We start from the raw sequence: 20156 nt of genomic DNA, 5'->3' as shown, positions 1-20156 counted from the left end.
GAGGCAGTTTTCCTGAGCAGCCTGAAGTGATGTCCCAGCCTGAAGCAGAGCTGTGCAGTTCAGGCAGCCCCAGCTCCCGCTGCTGTCAAGGTGACAGTGACAATCCTAACAAGCCCCTGCAGCAAAATCTCCCAAGGCTTTGCCTGTTGGAGCCCACAGTTTTCTACTGATTGGTTTTTTTTCATTTTCTTCCTAAAAAGGGCTTCCTAATGGCTTGGCATAATTTGTTGTCCTACATATGTTTGAATAGAAGTATAACTATGTCACAAAAAGGAGTACTTTTTATGCAACAAAATAGAAGGAACACAACACACTGCATGTGGTGGAAAGGACTAGTTTGAAAGACATTCAGAATCCAGAGGGCATTACACAAGAGCAGAATAACAAAGTGGGCCTCAACTATCACTGAGCCCATTGAGATAAAAAAAAAATCAATTAAACCTCTGCCTGTCAGTGGCTCTTCTTACTCATTTCTGTTTAGCAGGTCAAGCTAAATGGAAGTGTCGGTACTCTTACAAATATGGGGAACATTAAGATATCATCTAGGTTTTACTCTTTCTAAATTAGACATATCTTAATGCATTATTTATTCCAATGTAGTATCTTCCAAGTCCACCAGGTACGATCTAGAGGACAATTAACAGGTTGCAAAAACCCAACACAGTTCAGCGGGGTCAACTGAAAGCTGAAGAAACCAAAGGGATTAAACACCTCTTAGAAATTGGAAGTAGGTTCTTATGAAATCTTTGTCCTTTATATCCCCATGGACGAGCATTTGTAAAGATTTAAATGCAGCACTGGAAGCTCCTCTCCGTCTCCCAGCCACGGGGAGAGGGGTTTCTCCAGGTGGCTCAGCCAACTGACACAGAGGAAGGATGGCAAAGCCACAGCTGCAGTCACAGGCACCTTTCAAACAGTTCAAGTGCTCTCCTTCCACTGCTGTTGTCCCATAATTAAAGCAGGACTGCACTAATGAGGAGGCTGCTGGACAATGTGTCCAACAAAGTGTCTGACAGTTCCCAGCTGTTCCCAGGCAGCATCCCAATGGGGTCACTTGTGCCAGGGGGAGGGACACTGGCCATGAAAGGCTGTCTGGCCCAAGGCCAGCTTTGGTGCACACTCCCTCCCAACCCACACTGGGCAGGAGTTGGGCCCCATCCTGAGCTTAAATTAATGCTGAGTCAGCAATCAGCCTCACACCAGGAGCCTGGAAGGCTGTGTCCAGAGGTAGAAGACAACTGTGGAAGTTCCTTGACTCGGTCCACCTTCAAGCCTTTGAACTGAAGTTGCTGTTTCAATCATAACATGCAACAGCTGCAGCCCACTTACCACATCCCCTGTACACACCTGGGAAACATCTCCATAGAAAGTATAAAACTCCGTATCCAAAGTTTCAGAGATGACTGCATCAGCTTACTTTATTCATACTTGTAACATACTTCCAACTTTGATGCGGAGTTCTGCTAACTAATATCTAGTCAAAGACAAAAACCCCTAAGTCAATCCATCAAGACTAAGCAGTTCCATAACCTTCAAAATAAGTTCTTGAATGTTTTATAGTATTTGATAGCAGCTTTTTATTGGTTACAAAACCTAAGCCCATATACAAAATTAGGAACACATTTAGATGCCTCTTTGAAAGAACGTTTTAGTCTATTTTAACTGATAGTTTAAAAAAATAATAAAAACAATGCAATTTTAAACACTGTTCTGAAAACATAAAAGTGCAGCAATATACTTTGTTTCCTTTATTAACTATGAAATGGTGCAATCCCAATCAAAAGCTGATAAGGTCACAGCAGAAAGAACTGAGCAAGCACTTCGTCCTGCCTTACCCAGTTCTCCGATGTTCACTTTTATTGTAATGCATCGAGTGCAAGAAAAGGATCGAATCTTTACAGTAGAGGAAAACTTGTTCGGTATCAATTTGCAGTAATCTCCAGAATAACTGAGTGTAGGCTGGACTGGGTATGCATCAGTCTATATGGCGTACAGGAGACTAGACTGAATTAGAAGGGGGGAAATATTTGTTCACAATAACATCTGCTGGAACTCTAATTTCACAAAAACTTTGTGACCTTACCTAACTTTGACTTTTTATTGTTTAGTTTTTTAGCGAACACCACACAGTTTCAAGATTTTAGACTATAGTGTGTGAATAGGATGCAGTTACCATATGAAGCTTCAACTCAACTTCAGGGAAAAGAAAAAAGGCACAATGAACTTCAACTCAATTTTATGTGCACAAGAGTTGAAAAATCTGAGCCACCTTAAAGAGAAATTGATTCTAAAATTTATAAAACCTATAAATAATCAGAGGCCAAACCACTATATTAAAACAGATTATCTAGCAAGTAAAAATCTTGCAGTTTAAACATACGCTTGTATCCAGCTGAGATACAAGACAACTCACTCTTTAAAGTGGCTCCACCTTGGCAGATATATATTTAATGAATGCACACCTGCTATGTGTTGTTCATCAGTGGAAAAACAGCTGATCCACAAAGCTCTGATGGCATCTGTCCTTATCCTCATCACAGTAAATACAACCCACATCCAATAACTAAATTAGTTTAGATTTTTCTATCCCTTCACATCAATGCATTGGGAAATTACACCCAGTAAACAACAGCAACAAAACCAGTTTGTGTGATAGCTTACAGAATTTCAAAATTACCCATCTTCGCCCCAGCAATACGAAAATCCCTTTGAAAGCGACTGGGTCAGGCGATTTTCCAAAAGCAATGACTTCACATACCTTATATAAAGTTATTTAATGTGCGCTGCACATCAGGTTTACGCTGAGTAACGGCAGCTTCCATACAGCCTCACACATCAACCAGTTTGTATGGTTTAATCACATGAATAAGATTTGAGACTAACTTGTGAATTATTCTTCCAATACTCCAAGAATGAAGCTTTTATGACGCTTCTAAGTAGTTGCTGGTTTGTTGCCAACCACATCATCATAAGCACTGGTTACTAAGTAAAAAATAGTTTAAGACTAAATTACAGTAAACATGAAAGCTCCACAGTTTAAACCCAATATAAATCAACCATATCCAATTATCAATTTAAAACAGAAGATATTGACTACTGAAAGTTGAAAGCAAGATTCTTTTTAACTAATACATTTTTGGACAGAATTTTTTTTCTACAGTCTGGGACTCTTGCTTTCAGCTTAAACAGAAGTTCAAGTCCATAACAGGTTGTAGCTCAGGTAAAATACCATGCACAGCATTTGATTACTTCAAAACAGCAGGAACACACAGGCTGAAGTGAGTGGTCAAATAGGGCTCGCTGTTCTCAAAAATTAGGTATAATGGCAAAAGCTTTACCAGTCCAAATCTACAGTTCATTCTCCAACCCTGGTTTCTGAGGCAGTTAATGAACACACATCAATTACTGATAGCTGAAGTAGGTTTTTTTTGTTTGTTTTAAACTTAAGTGTTTAATCAATTGCCAAGTGTTGTGTTTTTATAAGTTACTTTTATTTCAGTTTCACCAATGAAATTCATTTGGCTTGCATTTTTGAATCTATTCTTCCACATAAAGTTTATGAAAATATGTTTGTGGAGGACGATGATGGAGGCTCAGAGCAAACTGGGCCCCTGTAAAGTCTTCCAAAATGTATGCATCATACCAAAGTGTCTTGATCCACAGCGCACCATTTTCCAAATAAACTACTTTTCCGTGGAAAGCCAATGTGCCACCACTATGGAATATTCTTAACAAAACTGCAGACTGCGGTTGTCAGCATGTGGCACCAGGAAAAAGGCAAAAAAAGGTAGTTGGGACTGTTAAAAAGAATTCTGAAACAGTTTAAGAGATCATGCATATGCATTTACAGTCCATGTGATAGTGATGTTTGGCAACTGCAAAGTGACCAATACATGGCTTGCTTTAGAAGCATCAAAACGAAGAGGCATGTGTGTCTTGGAGCCTTTTGTTTCTTCACTTGGTAGCCATCTGGTGGTGCTTCGTACTGGTGTGGGACAAGAGAAGCTGCACTTTTTTTGAACTTAAAAATTAAATTCTTTTGTTTGAAGGTTGGCCGTTGGGTCGAAGTTGTAAGTACCTCCTTGAGTGGCTTCAGGAATGAGACTGGGATCTTCATCGATCTACAAAACACAGCAGCAGAAACACGTGAGAGGCTGATTTCCTGCATCATTGGCTACACAGAGAAGAAATTCACAAATGTGCCTTTTTTGGTTTTTTTTAACATTATTGCAGTAAAATTAGATCCATTTTTCCAATTCAATTCCCCAAATATGTTTAAAAAGAACAACACATCAACTCTGTTCTGATACCATTAGGGAAACAGAAAATTGTAATGGTTAGGGACAGTGCTGCTGTTTGGTCAAAACAGTTGCTATTTTAGCTGTGCATTTTAATTTTAATAAGTGCCAATTTTTAGTACTTCTGAAGTTGCTAATCACTAGTTGTGGATTCCAAAATTAGTTTTGTACTTTCTCCCATTTTCTTTCAACATGAAAATACATTTTTATCAGCAGCTCATAGAAATACTTACATGAAGCTTAAAAGAGCTCTTAGTATCTCCTATCAGAATCTCAGGGATTTAGAACTACTCATTTCAGAGCAGTTTTATAAAGGTCTCATAAGCACAATCTGAATTTGGTTTTAAACCAGAAGTACTTCATTGCTCTATGGACAGAGTGAAAGGAATCGGCAGCCAACCTCACCCAGCTTCCTCAGAGCTGTTAGAACTTAGGTATTTACAGCCTCAAGGAATAGCAAATAACATGGTCAGCAGCAACAAAATGCACAACTTCAAGCCCTACTCATCCTCCTGAAAATCACCAGCTGCACTGATATCTGAGCCTCATCTGAGATCGTGTGTCATTCTGAAGCAGGAAAGAGCCCTTGTGTGTGGGGTCTGAACAGCCTGCTGAGACCTGGAGCTGCAGTAGTGCACACATCAGAACTGACTCACCTAAAATCTTTCTCCTTACTTTGGGTGACACTGTCTAAACCGAGGGGAAGAGATTGAGGCCTTTTGTTGACAGCAATATCTGTACGTCAGGCCCACATCAAGACCAAATCTGTTTTGGAATGTTCTGCAAAACCTTTTTGTTTTGATAAACCAGCACTTCTGCCTTCTGCAGGGATACTATGAAGTAACCCCACCTAAGCTCACCTGCCTTTAACACAGAAACTGAAGACAGGAAGCTGTTAGTGCAGATCCTAAAGTACAGGCTGTGCACTTTACAGGGCTCAAAGGGACAGATGGGATTAGCAGTGAAGGGACATTGGGCAGCCAGCAAAACCTCATGAGAACACAGAAGATCCTAAAGTGACAAAAGGCAAGAACATGCCTGGACAGTCCACCTTAACACAGCCAATCAGGCTACCACAGCCAATCTCGTCTCCCTAGAGCAATTACGGAATTTCTACAATTTTGAGTTTTGGAAGCTCCAGAAAACATAGTAACAATATAATAATCTGAAGGAAAGTCCTGCTCTTGAGTAAAGAAGGCATATTCAGCCCATGAGGCATAGATTAAATTCTGTTAATGTAAAAAGTAAGTGCACAAAAGGGAGTACTAACCTCAACAGGGATATTTTTTCACCCACATCAACCAGACTGTGCTGTTTAATTAGACACAGAAGTTTTAGCGTTTCTATGGAGACTCTCAGACACTACTCACAGAACCACCACAGGCATAGGGAACTTTTCACATATCTTAACCTCTGGTGTCTAACTTTCCAGTCACTTGATGGGCCCATGAATTGAATGTATTGACTCCTGAAGTTCGAGCTGGCATTTGGAGAGTTCAGTTTAGGAGAAGAACTGAAAAAATAGTTCTGCTAGGCGGTAGAACTACAGACACCCTGGACAGCCTAGGAAAGATAATTTGTCTTCGAACTGCATGTTGAAGCACTCCTCAGGAACATGCAGCCAGTAGCAGGAGGAGCTAGGACCAGAGAGTCAAAATACCTAATCTGGGTGCAACAAAATATTGGATGGTCTAGATCAAAGAGTTGCAGAAAGTGCCCATAGTTTTGACAACTCTTTTCATTGCAGAATCCAGACTGAGCAAATACAAGTTAAAATACAAAAATCTGAAAGTAAAGATCTGCTGCCCCTTTCAAAGACTGATGTACGAGAAAATAAAAAGCAGAAAAAATAAAAAGGAGAGCCAGAGAACTGTTTAGATTCTAATCACAAGTAATTGCACATCAATCTGACAAAATTACGTGAGCATTGATCAATTTCTTAGGCAGAACTAGAGTAGTCCTCTTGATTTTGATGAAGAAAAGTCCGGGTATTGAGAAACTCTTCAAAGACTTTAAATTGAGGGAAACTATACTGAACAAGGATCAGGAGAACTAACTTTGGAGATAATGTACGTTTGTGACCACTGGAGCTGAGGAACAGGGACAATGTACTTACTAAGCTAAGAGCACAGTGCATATACTTTTCCATCTTCAGCATACTTACATCATCACCAGAGAAATATTGATCTATAATTTCAAATGCTAGTTTATAAATGTCTTCATTCTCGTGCTGTTGCAAGGCTTCAATTTTCTCTAACCCTGAATAAAAGAAAATGGAGAAGAGTTTTGTAAGATTAATCCAGAGTTACTGACTACTTAAAAAAAACCCTGAAAAATGATTAAACATTACTACTGAAACACACTAGAAAAGATGTAGCTCAGTTTGAAAATATGATCTATACAGCACCTATCTTTGTCTCTAAGAGGAAAGAGAAATAGCTAGTGAACTTTATATGCCATGGAATATTCTGTTTTATGAACAATGAAGTCTTCTCTTTGTTTAGATAAAACTCTTCTTTTTTAAAACTTCTGTCTACTATATAACTTTTGGGTTAGTCATTCTGCTTTCTACGTATCCTCAGAAAGAAGCGGCTACATTTGTGTGTTGCCTGTAAGTTTAAACCAGCAAGGTGACAAAGCAGCTAAAACAGCAGTCCCATTTTCAAACTGGGTATGGAATAACACAAGGGAAAAGGTTCCAGTGCATTATGTTATTCAGTGTGTCTTTATTATAATACATTAATTAGCACATGTTGGACTGTGATAGTGAAAAGACTCCTCATCCTGCTTTGGTCTGTAATGAAATTATATCCTAAAACTGATTCCAAGGCAATGAACTAGAGCAAGAATTGCATGTTTTGCTGCAGGACAAAGTATGTGCAATTATCAAATGAAAAGAATTACAATTCTCATTGAAACCTAAAAAATAACCTGAACTACAGAAAGCTCCTTCAACAACTGCCTCTACACAGCCATCTCCAAACTGAAATAAACAGGAAAAAAAGTAATGTCTCTCATTAAAAAGTCTCCCTTGTTTACCCAAATAGCCCATGTTAAACAACACTCCAGTAAACAACAACAGCAACAAGGGGAAAACAGAATAACATCCAGCCAATTAAGTTTTTTAAAAGCCTAGTAAGCTCTTACCTCCACACTCTTCTATAATTTCAGCTATTGTGCTAGCCTCATCACCAGCCATTATCAGGATGTTTTTTAGGCCATCCAGCACCACCTGTACCACTTGAGAATCCTTTACTGAGAGTAGATTGCAGAATGGTGGGATTACATTTTGTTGTACGAGGTATTCAACCTAAATAATTACAAAACCAAAAAAAAATGCTTTCAACATTGTGCTTCTTTCACAAATAGTTGCATGTGCAACATTTTAGTGACAGCTTGAAATCCCACTGCACATACCTGATCTTTTCTCCCACTTATTGTCAAATTGCTAATTGCCCAAGCAGCTTCCTTTTGTGTCCCGAAGTCCCCCTGAAAAATAAAATAATTAGCTCATTAAAATCAGCATGGAAACATCGGTCAAACTTATTAAATCACAAACTCTTCATGTCAGATTTATAAAAAGAGGATGACAACTTGCATAGCTGATAGCTTGACTGACCTTAGCCAGCTGGTGTATGATCATGGGGATTAGCCCAGCATCTATTACAGCCTGAACTTGTTGCTGGTTTCCTGCTGTGATATTGGAAAGGAACCAAACTGCTTCCTACAATGGGATAAAGCAAAAAAGCAAAGCACTTTTAAAAACTAGTCAGCAGATGAAAAAAAACTCAACCAAACCTGACCATCTCAAAACGTAAAATCATACCATGAGCAATCACTAAACAGGCCTCCTCCTCAGTAGCACTTCTAGCACACAAACTTTACTGCACTGTGAAAGACAACAGGGAATCAATACAAAATTCATATGATTGATTCACAGGGCCAGATTCTCTCTCACACAAGGAGTGTCTCCATACATCAGGAGGAATACTGATGTAAACCTTATATCCACTTTGCACTGCTGGAGTCACAGGCTTTAAAGATAGGCTTTAAACTTCCAGTTTTATAAGGAAAATAGGAAAACTGGTAAAGCATCATAAAAAAAGGACTTGTCCTGTAATTCTATTATTGGCAGCTCAATAGTACCTTTCTATGATAAAACCTTTCTCTCATTTTCTTTGTGTAACATGAAGTGTTGTCCACAAATCTCATTTAAGTATCACACATGACCCTCTATCCTGTGACTTTGCTCAGCAGTTACTCCTTCAGGAGGTTCATCCACATAGCTACCACCTATCTTATGGCAGTTATAAATTCCCAGTTACAAAGGGGGATACTGGTCAAGACAATCCAGAACATCTTAAAAATGCTCCAATCTTAAGTAAAAGACGTGGCAAGCAGGCAGTTATGAAGCACTGCAGGAGAGGAACATGGGTTCCCACTTGTTTAGGGCTGTGTATCTTGCTCTATTTTCCATTTGCCTCTCACAATACAGCCTTGAAACAAAACTCAAAGCATTTCTGGACAATATTTTTTTACAAAAATAATTCCTTAGCATTCAAAAGAGCTCTTCATCATTCTTTACTAAGAGTTAAGAGGGCAGGCAAAAATAAATCACATCAGTTTGACTGTCAAAGATAACTTCTTCAGAGATCTTCACAGCTGACAGGGCCTGAAGAAACAGATTCCTCACAAATAGATTTCTCCTTAGTGATACACTATATGGGGGAATCACACAATCTAAACAAAAAAGCCTTCTCCTCAGCCAGACCATCTTTGCAATGGAAGACAGCACAATGACTAAAAAAAACCCAGATAACATGAAATACAGCTCTGTAAAAGGAGGCACTGATCACTTTCATCAAACTCTCCCTATTCCACCAGTCCTTGCAGCAGTGAAGTTGTTTCTGCCAAAAGGAAGGAGATGAAATGCAGAGACAATTTTCAGGAAAGGACAATAATACACACTCCTTCCTTGAAGGTGAACAAGTGAACAAACTTCACTATGAAAAGGTGGAGTGGGAAAACTGCATCAGTTTTATGCAACTCACTGGACTCAATTAAAATTATGAAAAACTGTAACTGAAGTTAGCCAGTTACTCACTTTGAAAATGAAAAGAAAAAGTATCTCACTCCAAAGCAAAACCCTTCAGTCCTCCCAGAAAGCATGAGGCATCAGCACCAATGCAGGGACACTCATTATGGCTGTTTGGTTTCAGTGCTAATTAAGCACCAGCCTCAAAGGCTGCATCTTTATACAAAATTGCTCACATGCCAAAAATAACAGCTGTAGGAAACTCCTCTGTAATATTCCACAGGCTACTGTTTCATTTCTTAAAAAAATACTTAGGAAAAGTTAGGAAGAAGCAAATCATACCTTGTTTATCTTCTCTTTTGGATGCGTCAGGAGATGTGGGAAATAAGACAAAACATCACAATTGAGAACAACTTGTGTCTGCTCATCAGTACCAGTTACTATGTTGCCTACTGCTCTCAGTGCTGCTGTCTGAATATCCAAAGTGGGAAGGAAAAAAAATTCCATGTTAAAGACATTGCTGTTACTTACGCTATAACAAAGATCATTTTAAGATGTCTCTTTATAAAAACACTTTGCAAAATACAATTTAGCACTTCATCCTCTGAGCTACATCAGAAAAATGGATACTGTTTCATCAAAAGACACAATACATCACAGAATAAATGCATTGCAGCTCAACTCAAAAAGCACAAAGATTACAAATGAAAAGAATATTAGAACCTTAGAAGATTAGTTCATCATGTACCTGATCTGTGTTACAATTCCAACAACAGCTTCTAGGCTCTATGTCTGCTGAGGCTGCTCACTTCTCCATTCAGCTTCACTAGGGCATTCAAAACCTCACAACTACAGAGTCTCAGGTGATTTCAGAAATGGACTTTACATCTTTATGTATTGGTCAGTAAATGCTTTTACTGCTTTTACAGAATACTGGAGAGACTTCTTTCATCAAGTGAACTACTCTTGACAAATTTCAAGACGGCCAAATCTCATCCAAAGTACAAACTAAACGAACATGTCAAATGCACAGACACACAGAAGAGCTCCATATTACAGCGGATGGTTCATAAAAAACCCAGTACACATTAACTAACTTTTAGTTTCACATTGTCTTTAAAATTTATCAGCTAAGATCAGTTAACCTTTCACAGCTAATTACAAATTTACTTTATTAAAAGGACTCAGCATTTGCAGGTATTTCCATACTCTAAAGATTGCAAAATACAGATTTTCCATGAGCTATTCAGACAGAATATGCAGAACCATGCAGGCAGTACCAGAAAGAGTGTATATTACTTGAATTCTGGAAAATGTAAAATCCATTCTCATTAAATATTTTAGGACTACAAAAGGAAGGCACCCCTGGTAATCACATAATGGAAGTTAATGTTTAACCTGTCACTTTATTTAAAACTGTGCTAGTACTGCTTTGCTTAAGTTTTCTTTCTTTTTAATATTTTTTCCCAGTGTAGGTAACATTTTTCCTCAGTTTTACCTGCACAAAATGTAGCTATAAATGTTCATCTCACTAACTCTACTAATAAACACTGTGAGGCACATTTTTTAGCAAACAGCATACAAAGGACTATTCAAACACAACTGAATCACACTTACTTGAACTTTAACCTCCTGATGACTCAGAAGGGGAACTAGAAAAGGTACAACTCCCGAATCAATCACCATTTGTATCTGTTCATTTCCACCATCTGTTAAGTAGGACAAAGCCCAAACAGTGTCCACAAGAATCTACAAATTGAAGAGAACATGGTTTACACATTGAACAGAAAAATCTGTATAATGAAGGCTTAATTTAGTGAACAACATTCCACTTATCCGGGGGTGGAGAGGGGAAAACATGCAATTTAGTTATAGGAAAAACTAAAACATGATTGTTTTAAAATCACTAAAACTATCACCCACACTAAAACTGATTAGATGAGACCTAATCAGTAATGTTAGATTATTACGGAGAACTATGAAAACCAGGGCCATTTGTTCCATCAGAGTAATTTCTGTATGTCCTCTTGAATTCCTTTTTAATTAAAGTGACAGCACACAATCTCACAAAGGTAAATTGTTGGGCTTGATTTGCATTTCCAAGATAGACAACCAGCTCGGGTAAGTAGTTATGCTAGTAGCTTTCTGAAGCAAATATCAATACAGCCCCCTTAGCATAGCTGTAATTTGTTAGCTGTGCTATCTTATGATTATGGAATACATAAATTCCCTTAAGTCTCTAATCCATCTGACACTTTAGCATTTCTGATCCATAGTGTAGTTCTGAAGTGAAACTGCCAACAGTTCTTGGATGTATGTCATTTCCTGCCTTCGTATTAAGGATAAAAAACACAAGTAAAGGAAAGGAGCTTTTATACCAATGGAAGGACTAGCAACTATTGTAATGTGGCAACTGTTGAAGTGTTCAAGCAAGGCAAAACCCACAGAGAAATGCCTATCATGCTGGGCCATCTGAGAATCTTAGAAGAGAAAAAAGAAAGTCACTGATGACTTGATAAGGATGATTAGAAAGCCCCCAGAAATAGACAGGTAGAAAATTTAGTCACTGAAAATGTAGTACCTGAAGCAGAAATAAAGCCAGCAGAGAGTGATATCACATCACAGAGAGATGATGTTAGGAACTGCAGGAAGAGAAATCTGGACCCCACTAAGGACATAATCTGTTGAGGTACCTAGACCTAGCCTACTTTTAAAACAGATAACCATTTAAAATTTCCAGCTATGAGAACAGCTGAACACTGCAGTACTACAACATAGGAAGGATTTACAGTCCTGACCCACAGGCTGCTGCCACTCAGCTCCGGATACCAGCCAGTACAGCCCAAAGGCTCTCCTGCCACAGCCTGCTGCTGCCCTCACCTCCTGTGCTGCAGGGACAGCAGAACGTGCTGCAGTGGAGCCACTATGGCAGCAGAAGCAGTGAGAGATGGTGCCTCACCAGTTTGCTGCCCCACAGCCCTGCTAGTGACGAGAGCAGCAGCCGCCAGAAGCTCACAGGGCTGTGGGCCGACCTACCTGCATCACTGACTCATCTCCAAAGAGAGGTTTGCTGCTCCAGTATGGAGAGGCTGGGACCAGACTGGCACCTCCAAACTAGCACCTGACTCTCAGGATCAAAATGATGAACACCCTAGTTGAGATCAGTCAAAACCTGGCATCACAGTCTCATATCTGCATCAATAAGCTCTCATACAATCATCGCTTGTAAAAGCTTTAAAATTGGGCAGGGAAAAAGAGCCTACAGGTTAGAAGTATATTTGGTTTTGCACTGAATTCTTTTCAGCTTTGTCCAAATTACTCATTGAAAAGTCACCATGTGCTGTCTCCCACTCACATTACACTGGGAAAACCCTGGCAAAATCCCAGCTTAAACTGTACAAATATTTTGTGGAGACAAGCCCACTTCACTATTAAAAAAGCAGCAGAAACAGCTACTACAGCATTGAACTAACAAATGACAGTCCCACCGATCTTATGCCTTATTTTATCCTCAAACCCAACACAAGAGTTCAATTCCTTCTTCCCTAAACTAAAGGATCACTATAGGGATTACAAAGACCTGACAGAAGGAGGAGAAAAGCAGCTCAATGTCCCTCAGTTACACAGATCTCTGTTCTGAAGTCCCAATACACAAGGCTACATGAGGTAAATTCCACTCCCTAGGACATTACTTGGAAAAATACAGGTAAACTTAGGAATGTGGGATGTACTGAAGGTTTAGTATTAAAAACATGAAGGTTGTCAAAGGTGCCACAAAACAATAGTTTATTGCTGTTTGTTTAAATGTATTTTCATATGCAATTTCTCTAATTAAATGTTGCGAAGTCAGGCACCCAACAGGTTACAGAAGTCAGGTTTACCCTTATGAACACAATATTTGACTGGACTGATACATAGAATTACACGTAATTTTTTTTACACATATTACACATCATCTGTGCAAAATTATGAATTGCGGCAGAATTAACATACAGGTGATGGCAAAGCTGGCACTTCAATTTTCTAGTGCTCAATTAAAGCTAAGATTTTTTTTAAAGCTATTTCAAATGTGCAGGACAAAAAGTGCCATCTTTTACAAGAGGTATTTCAGAAATGATATTTGCACTTTATCTTCCATGCTCTGAAGAACTACAGTCACATTAGTCTTTGTATTTAATTATGCATTTATGACTTAATTATACATAAATTAACACACAAAGCCAAGTTTACTACTTTAACATAATCTTACAGTATTATCTTTCTAGAGAAAACAAAGAATCTAAATATCTAAAACTTTAGAAATTACTTACGTTTATATCTGTATGGTAAATGAGAACACACAATGCTGGCAAAATCTGAAAAGAAGTTCATCAGTCATTACAGTAGAAGAAAATTGGTAGTAAAATTATGAATCCAAGTACTGCAGTCACAGAGCTTAACTTGAGTCTGCTTTAGTATATTGTAATCACACACTTTCCAGCAGCTGGTCATTTCCCTCAAAATATGTATAAAATATCTGTATTATCTGTATTTCAAATTCATGAAAATGTGAGACAGTACCACATTCCAGATACAGAATGCAGACTGTATTTTGAGGGAAAACAAGCAAATAACAGAGATAAGATACCTTGCTGCTATTTTAAAAGCTTTGTTATCACACACAATAAAAAATGTTAGCCTAATATCAATATATAAACCTTTTGGATTAAAGCTTAATTTTTTATAATCACTTATGGAGAAAATATAAAACTGGGCTGTGATAAAACTGCTTTGAACAGACTAGTAAAAGTTTTCCTGTTTCTCTGCTTCATTTTAAAAATTCCATTAAAGTTTAGTTGTTAACAGTAATATACTTCACATGGATTCAAAAACTGTATCTACACTTTTGAATTTATCTTAAATCAAGACCTTTACTTACAATTACAGTCCTAGTCAAATAGCTCCATTTTACTACCTGTGCCAACCCTATCAACTGAGCATTTGCTCTGTTTACCAGTTTAAAAGGATTTTCAGGATTTCTGCTCAGGTTGGGACTTGGTATTGACTGCATGTGCACACTGAGTCCAAAGACAAACCACACTACATGCCAGTGTTCACTTACACTTCCTCTTGCTGAAAAAAATCACATTTGAATTATTCTACATACAGAATCAGACTGTAGCTTTTTTTAGTGAAAACCTAATGCTTAGTATTTTAATGCTTTCTAGTGTGTTAATTTTTTGTTGTATAGCTCATCACTTTAGTCTTACTCCGTTTCAGATGTTACAAATACCTTTATTACAGCTGTAGCAAGAACCACCGAATTGGTCAAATTGTTTCATCTAACAAATGGCAGAGTGGCATACCACATGTGCAGTGACAAAAGACATGCAAAAATTCATAGTATGACAATGTAAAATATTTGGCCTCCAGCCCAGAGTATAAAACATTATCTGTCTCATAATTCTTTATTTACCTCCTGAACTGTCTCCATAGGCGGTGGGGGGTCCTTATTCCTGCAGAGATTTACAATGACCCATGTGACGTTCCGAAGGAAGGTGATGGGAATGGAGGGATTGATGAAGGACAGAAGAGGTTTGACAACTCCCAGTGATATGACATAATCTCTACACTGAGGACCATCACCTACAGAAATGAAAATTGTTGCAAAAGAAATTACATTAAAAATGGAAAATCTTGAAATGTATGCAATGACATGTTGGGATACTGAAATTCTATGTTTCCTCACCAATACTCTACTACTAAAAGGTCATATTTAATTAAATATACATACGTAAAATTATGTATGTATATTTTACGAAATACAAAATTTATTCTGTTAATATTTTGTGCAACAAGTGATACTATTATTTAGAAAAAAACCCAGGAGGTACATATGTAATTCTGGCCATATTATATACTTTTAAAAAAATTGTATCAAGACACAATTCAGAGGAAACATAGTCTCTTATGATAATGCCAATGTTCAAAAAGTCAAGTTCTAAAATGAAATGCTCCCTGAATTCAAATCATTCAAACAACAAGTTACCTATAATATTTCCGAGAGCCCAGACAGCTTGCTCACAAACATTCTGATGTGGTGAATGAAGTAGTCTCAAGAAGAGGGGTACTGCATCTGCAGAGTGCAAAGATTGGATTTGTTTAATACTGGATCTTGGTATATGAGCAACATTTTCACTGATTTACACAAAACATATTCTCCACTATGCCTTACACATGTTTCTATTGTTAAGGGTGCAAAAAACCTGAGTTGAACATTTATTTCTATATGTATCTAGAGAAAGGGAAAAACAGAGAACAGAAAATTGAACTTGAGAACAGAATTATTAACAGTGCTCCCCACATTTAAACATTTCCCCATATTTCTCAAAGTGATAGGCAGACCCTCCAGTATGCAGGTGTGAGCTTTCATGTCCCGGTAATTCAGATTTTCCAGTTACCCAGGATCACAACACACACCAAGGAGAATGACATGCCTACTTGTGCAAACATGCTTCATATCTTGACTTTAAGAAAATAGCTTCCTCCCAAGAGGTGGCTATAGTTAGTTTCCATATGCAGTGAAGATTTACATCCATCTGCCAGCCCCAAGACACATTTTTATTTGCTCTTATATAATGCCAGCAACATACCAAATTAAGGAAATGGTACTGATTTTAGATATCATTCTCCGTGGAATTAAATATATGTGATAGAGCTAAGAAATCATCCCACTACTATTCCCATGCACTGTTTTCCTTCAGACAACCCACACTGTTTGAAAGACAGTAATTCTTGCAGCAATTTTTTAAATCTATATATGATCATTCTCATCCTATAGTCTGAATAAACTAGATCCATTTATATGCCATTAAGCAGTATTTTTTCTTGCAGAAATAGCTTCACAAATTTTTAAAAAGCGCAACAGTTTGTGAGCAACTGTGAATCAATATTGTGTTGATAATATAAAGTGATAATAAGCCAAACTCTGATGTATTTTTCTTAAAAATACAGAGCAATGAAGAATAAAGACAACCTAGAATTCCTTCCCCACTCCAGATGAGTGATTCAGCCATTGCCTGTAACTGACAAGCAAGGACAGCAGCATACTTGCTTAAGAACACTCACTATTGTAATAATCATCCCACTTCCATTAGCTCAAGTGGAATATTTTAGCTTCCTTCTCAGCAATTACTGAGATTACAATTCAGCCATATATGCATTTAACATTTTTCAGAGAAGAGGGTCAACTATGGAGTTTATATTACACTGCAATCCTGGTATGCTTTCAAAACCAGGAATGAAGTTATTTCATAATAGCACTCAGGCAGGAGGACAACCTGAAAGAGCATGAGTTGAGGTTATCTGACCTACCACTCTCAAAAAATTAATTACTCCTGCTCCAAATTGGCTCCTGCCAAGAGCTATTTTGTGCATATAGTACTTCTCTTCTGCTGGGCCTTCCAAGTACCATCTGTCCCTCCTGATTGCAGGAGGCTGCCTTCTTTTGTATTAAGGCTACATCAGCCTCTTCTGTAGCTGCAAGAACCTATTGCTTTGTTTCCTCAAATCCTTCCTTGTCTAAAGAGAGAAGAGCTGTGAGACCGTTTTCCCTTGGTCATCTCACAGTCAAAGCAGCAAGACTTCATGAGTAAAATGCCTTTTGAGTCTCTGAAATAACTTAGCAAATTTTCTTCTTTTCAACCATTAACTAAACAGTTCATGGGAGAGACATGTCCCAACTTGAACTTCTAGCAATTGTTCAGATAACAACGCTTTTAGTTGTGCTATACATACTTTTATTCATACTTTTATCCTACTTTTAGTTTTTACTTTGAGATTTTTTTCCTGTAAAGTTAGTACTAGAAAAACTAGAACAGAAAAACATCTTTTCTGTTAGCTTCACTCAAACAGGACAACATTGTGGGATATGAAAAAGAAATAAAACAGTGACTAACCAATGAACAAGTTGAGAAGAAAGAAAAAACTTGGGAGTAGATTTTCAAAGGTACTTAGACACCAGAAAAGCAATCTAAAAACAGAGGTGCCCAAATCACTCAGGAATTTTTGAAACACATTCAAGATATTGATTTTCTTTTTTTCAAAGCCTTTGGATTTTTATCCAAAGCTCATAACTAGGTCATCATTTTCCCCATATAAAAATAAGAATATGAGTAAGTCAACACAGTTTATTACATACTTGTTTATCTATAATCTACAGTTTAATGACGACACTTTGTATTTACCATAAAGGTGATTGTTTTAAGATAATTATGCTGATCCATAAAAGCTATATATATAATACTGAACAAATTATTTGATGAATTTATCTTCAATTGACTTTGGAGTTTCCTTCCTTTCTAACTGTCTGGTTAAACAAGAAATGAAAGCAGCACAACCAACTTTTGTGTACAGGAGATACTGATCATACAGACAAGGAAGAGATGGTAATTTTCTTAACAATGTATTTAAATGTGCAACCTTACATAACTGTATGTATTTAACATCCTTAACAAGATTTATGAACACATCTTTGAGGCAGAAAGAATTAATTCCTAACTTAAGTGTTAGTGACAGAGCAATTAATGGTACATGATTTCAGAAATCAAACCAAGAATGAGAAAGGACTTAGATTGTTGTCATAGTTATTGTATCAGCTGTCATTCTCTATCTTCTTTATGGGAAAATCCTGTCTGGGATCCTTAACATTAATTGTTAGTGACAGTAGATTAATGTTTAAGAGCAAATGTAGACATTTTTCCGAAATCCTTGACAAATCTTTAGGACAAACATGTATTTATTACTTTAATGGTATTGATAAGAAATGGCATTCGTTATCCAAATACTTTCTTTTTCCCACAGTAGCCACCCTCACTGCCCCTCCCCCAAACCCCAAAGCTGTAATACTTACTCGACTGTACAACAGCCTGAGTCTGTGCAGAAGTGCCTGACGCTATGTTGGTCAATGCCCATGCAGCTTCAAATTGTAGTGAAGGACTGTAGTGAGAGAATTTTATACCAGTAAGTTGAAACATGATCTGAAGACTAGTTTATGGCTCATTTCAATATTACTAGCTACATTCATCTAAAATATTCTACATTTAGGCAGTACCACTGGGCTAAAATTTTAAAAATCCCAACATTTAAGCCTGGACTTTTCAGGGGAAAAGCTGTAAGAAAAAAGAGGTCTTGCATTCTGTGACCTTTTGTAAATCATCCATCACTCTGAATTAATATTAGTAACAAAAAAAATCCAAACAGCCAATTAAACTTGATTCTTCCAACATTACATTCCAGACCAAGTGCAAGCTGGTATACTTGGATACAGACACTTTTCTGCACCATCACAGACAGGGGAAAAATCTAGAATCAGGTAAGACAGCATCACACCTGACTTATTAAACACGGATAAAATTAGTTAGAAATGGCATGAAAGCTGGGAGAACATCTCCTCCAAGATGTCTGTCAACTGTTGTCTATGCCAAGAGTAGTTTAGTAAAACAGCTTGCATGAAAACTGTTGTTCAAACAAATACTAGAAGTTAGGAGGTCTACAATCTACAGAAGAGTTTACAGCCCACGGTCATTAGCACAACCATAAGTGTCTGGATTTAGGCAGAACAGAGAGTATTTACTGTTAGGTGACTGTTCCATTTCCATGGGTTTTGTGTCTTTATCAGTCATGTTTCATATACGGTCATAAGTACCTGCTTCTCTTAAACTTTTTTGTGTATTAATTTCCAAAGCAATTTCAGGTTTTATTAGGGATGGGATTGCAAAAGAATTAAACAGGAGGTAAAAACAAATCGTACTTGTCAGCAGCTACCTATCAACCTTAAAATTTTAGGATCAACTGCACTGAAACTCTAGTTTTAGGTTAGTCCCTTCTTTCTCTCATGATAAGCTTTCAAGTATAACATGAACAGCTTTAATCATTTGTTATGCAAAGTCTTTTTAGAGTTTAACTCTGCTAAATATTATATAGCAATCATGATTAAAAGGATTGCTTAAAAATGTTGAGTTCAAATTTGAAAGACTTATTAAACATTTACAAGGGTAAATCGTACAAAAACTAGTAGAAGATTCAAATTAAAAGAATTTTCAAAGCACTGAACCATCTACTTCTAGAGCAGACAAGCGTTCATGACCCATTTTACAATGCTTTCCTGATTTGAATGTTATTGTCAGCTGCTTTCTAAGCAACTGTTTTGTTAAACAAGCTAGGAAGAAAAAAACCCTACTTGCAGTTTGTAGTTTTGCAGCCATCCAAATACATTGAAAATACCAAACCATATTTTTGAAGTTCTTAGCTCTCATAGCTGCAGAAATAACATTGAAAGAAATACTATAAATACGTTCATGTCTGCCTGATGCCAAAGACAGCCAAAAATATTTACCTCAATTGTGTTAATCCTCATCTATCTGAATCAGGGCCTCCAGATTTTAATATGGCATGTTCTGCTTCTTACATGTCATTAAATGCTTGCAGCTATATGCTCAGTGCTCTCTGCCTTCTTTACTGAAGCTCTTTATTTTCCAATAAAGACTCGGTGAGCATGCTCACCATGTTCTACCATCACATAAGAGAGCAGCAGAGAGCCAGAAGCAAACACACCTTGCAGTAAGATGAAATCAGAAATTTAACTAATAATCTTAATGGAAAAGACAAATGCATTCTGGAAAAGATCAATGTTCACAACTAGGCATGTTCTCTGCCTTCACACTAATAGACACATCAAGTCTCTGGCAGGCTTCTTAAAAAGCTGGCAAAAAGCTGAAATATTATAAACCAATGAGAAATGTAGTAAGGTTTTCTCTGTCAGCTGGATATGTTCAAACAAGCTC

The 20156-nt window shown here is 37.5% G+C and overlaps 1 protein-coding gene across 2 annotated transcripts in view; it reads right to left on the bottom strand.

Annotated features, from left to right (window-relative positions):
• Positions 1–1552: 1552 nt before the first annotated feature.
• The window catches only part of KPNA3 (karyopherin subunit alpha 3), a 47357-nt gene continuing 28753 nt past the window's right edge, over positions 1553–20156 (bottom strand). For both annotated transcript variants that reach the window (XM_063392061.1, XM_063392060.1), the window contains exons 7-17: positions 18224–18309; positions 15362–15448; positions 14789–14958; positions 13644–13688; positions 10951–11082; positions 9676–9804; positions 7918–8022; positions 7716–7787; positions 7446–7608; positions 6463–6557; positions 1553–4121 (exon numbers count right to left, since the gene is read on the bottom strand). In XM_063392061.1, coding sequence (XP_063248131.1) covers positions 4023–4121; positions 6463–6557; positions 7446–7608; positions 7716–7787; positions 7918–8022; positions 9676–9804; positions 10951–11082; positions 13644–13688; positions 14789–14958; positions 15362–15448; positions 18224–18309 — 1183 coding nt within the window. In that variant the 3' untranslated portion in view covers positions 1553–4022. The remainder of the gene's footprint in view (positions 4122–6462; positions 6558–7445; positions 7609–7715; positions 7788–7917; positions 8023–9675; positions 9805–10950; positions 11083–13643; positions 13689–14788; positions 14959–15361; positions 15449–18223; positions 18310–20156) is intronic.

This window comes from Prinia subflava, chromosome 3 (genome assembly GCF_021018805.1).
Source record: "Prinia subflava isolate CZ2003 ecotype Zambia chromosome 3, Cam_Psub_1.2, whole genome shotgun sequence".
Lineage (NCBI taxonomy): Eukaryota > Metazoa > Chordata > Aves > Passeriformes > Cisticolidae > Prinia > Prinia subflava.
This window is presented reverse-complemented; position numbering and strand designations above follow the sequence as displayed.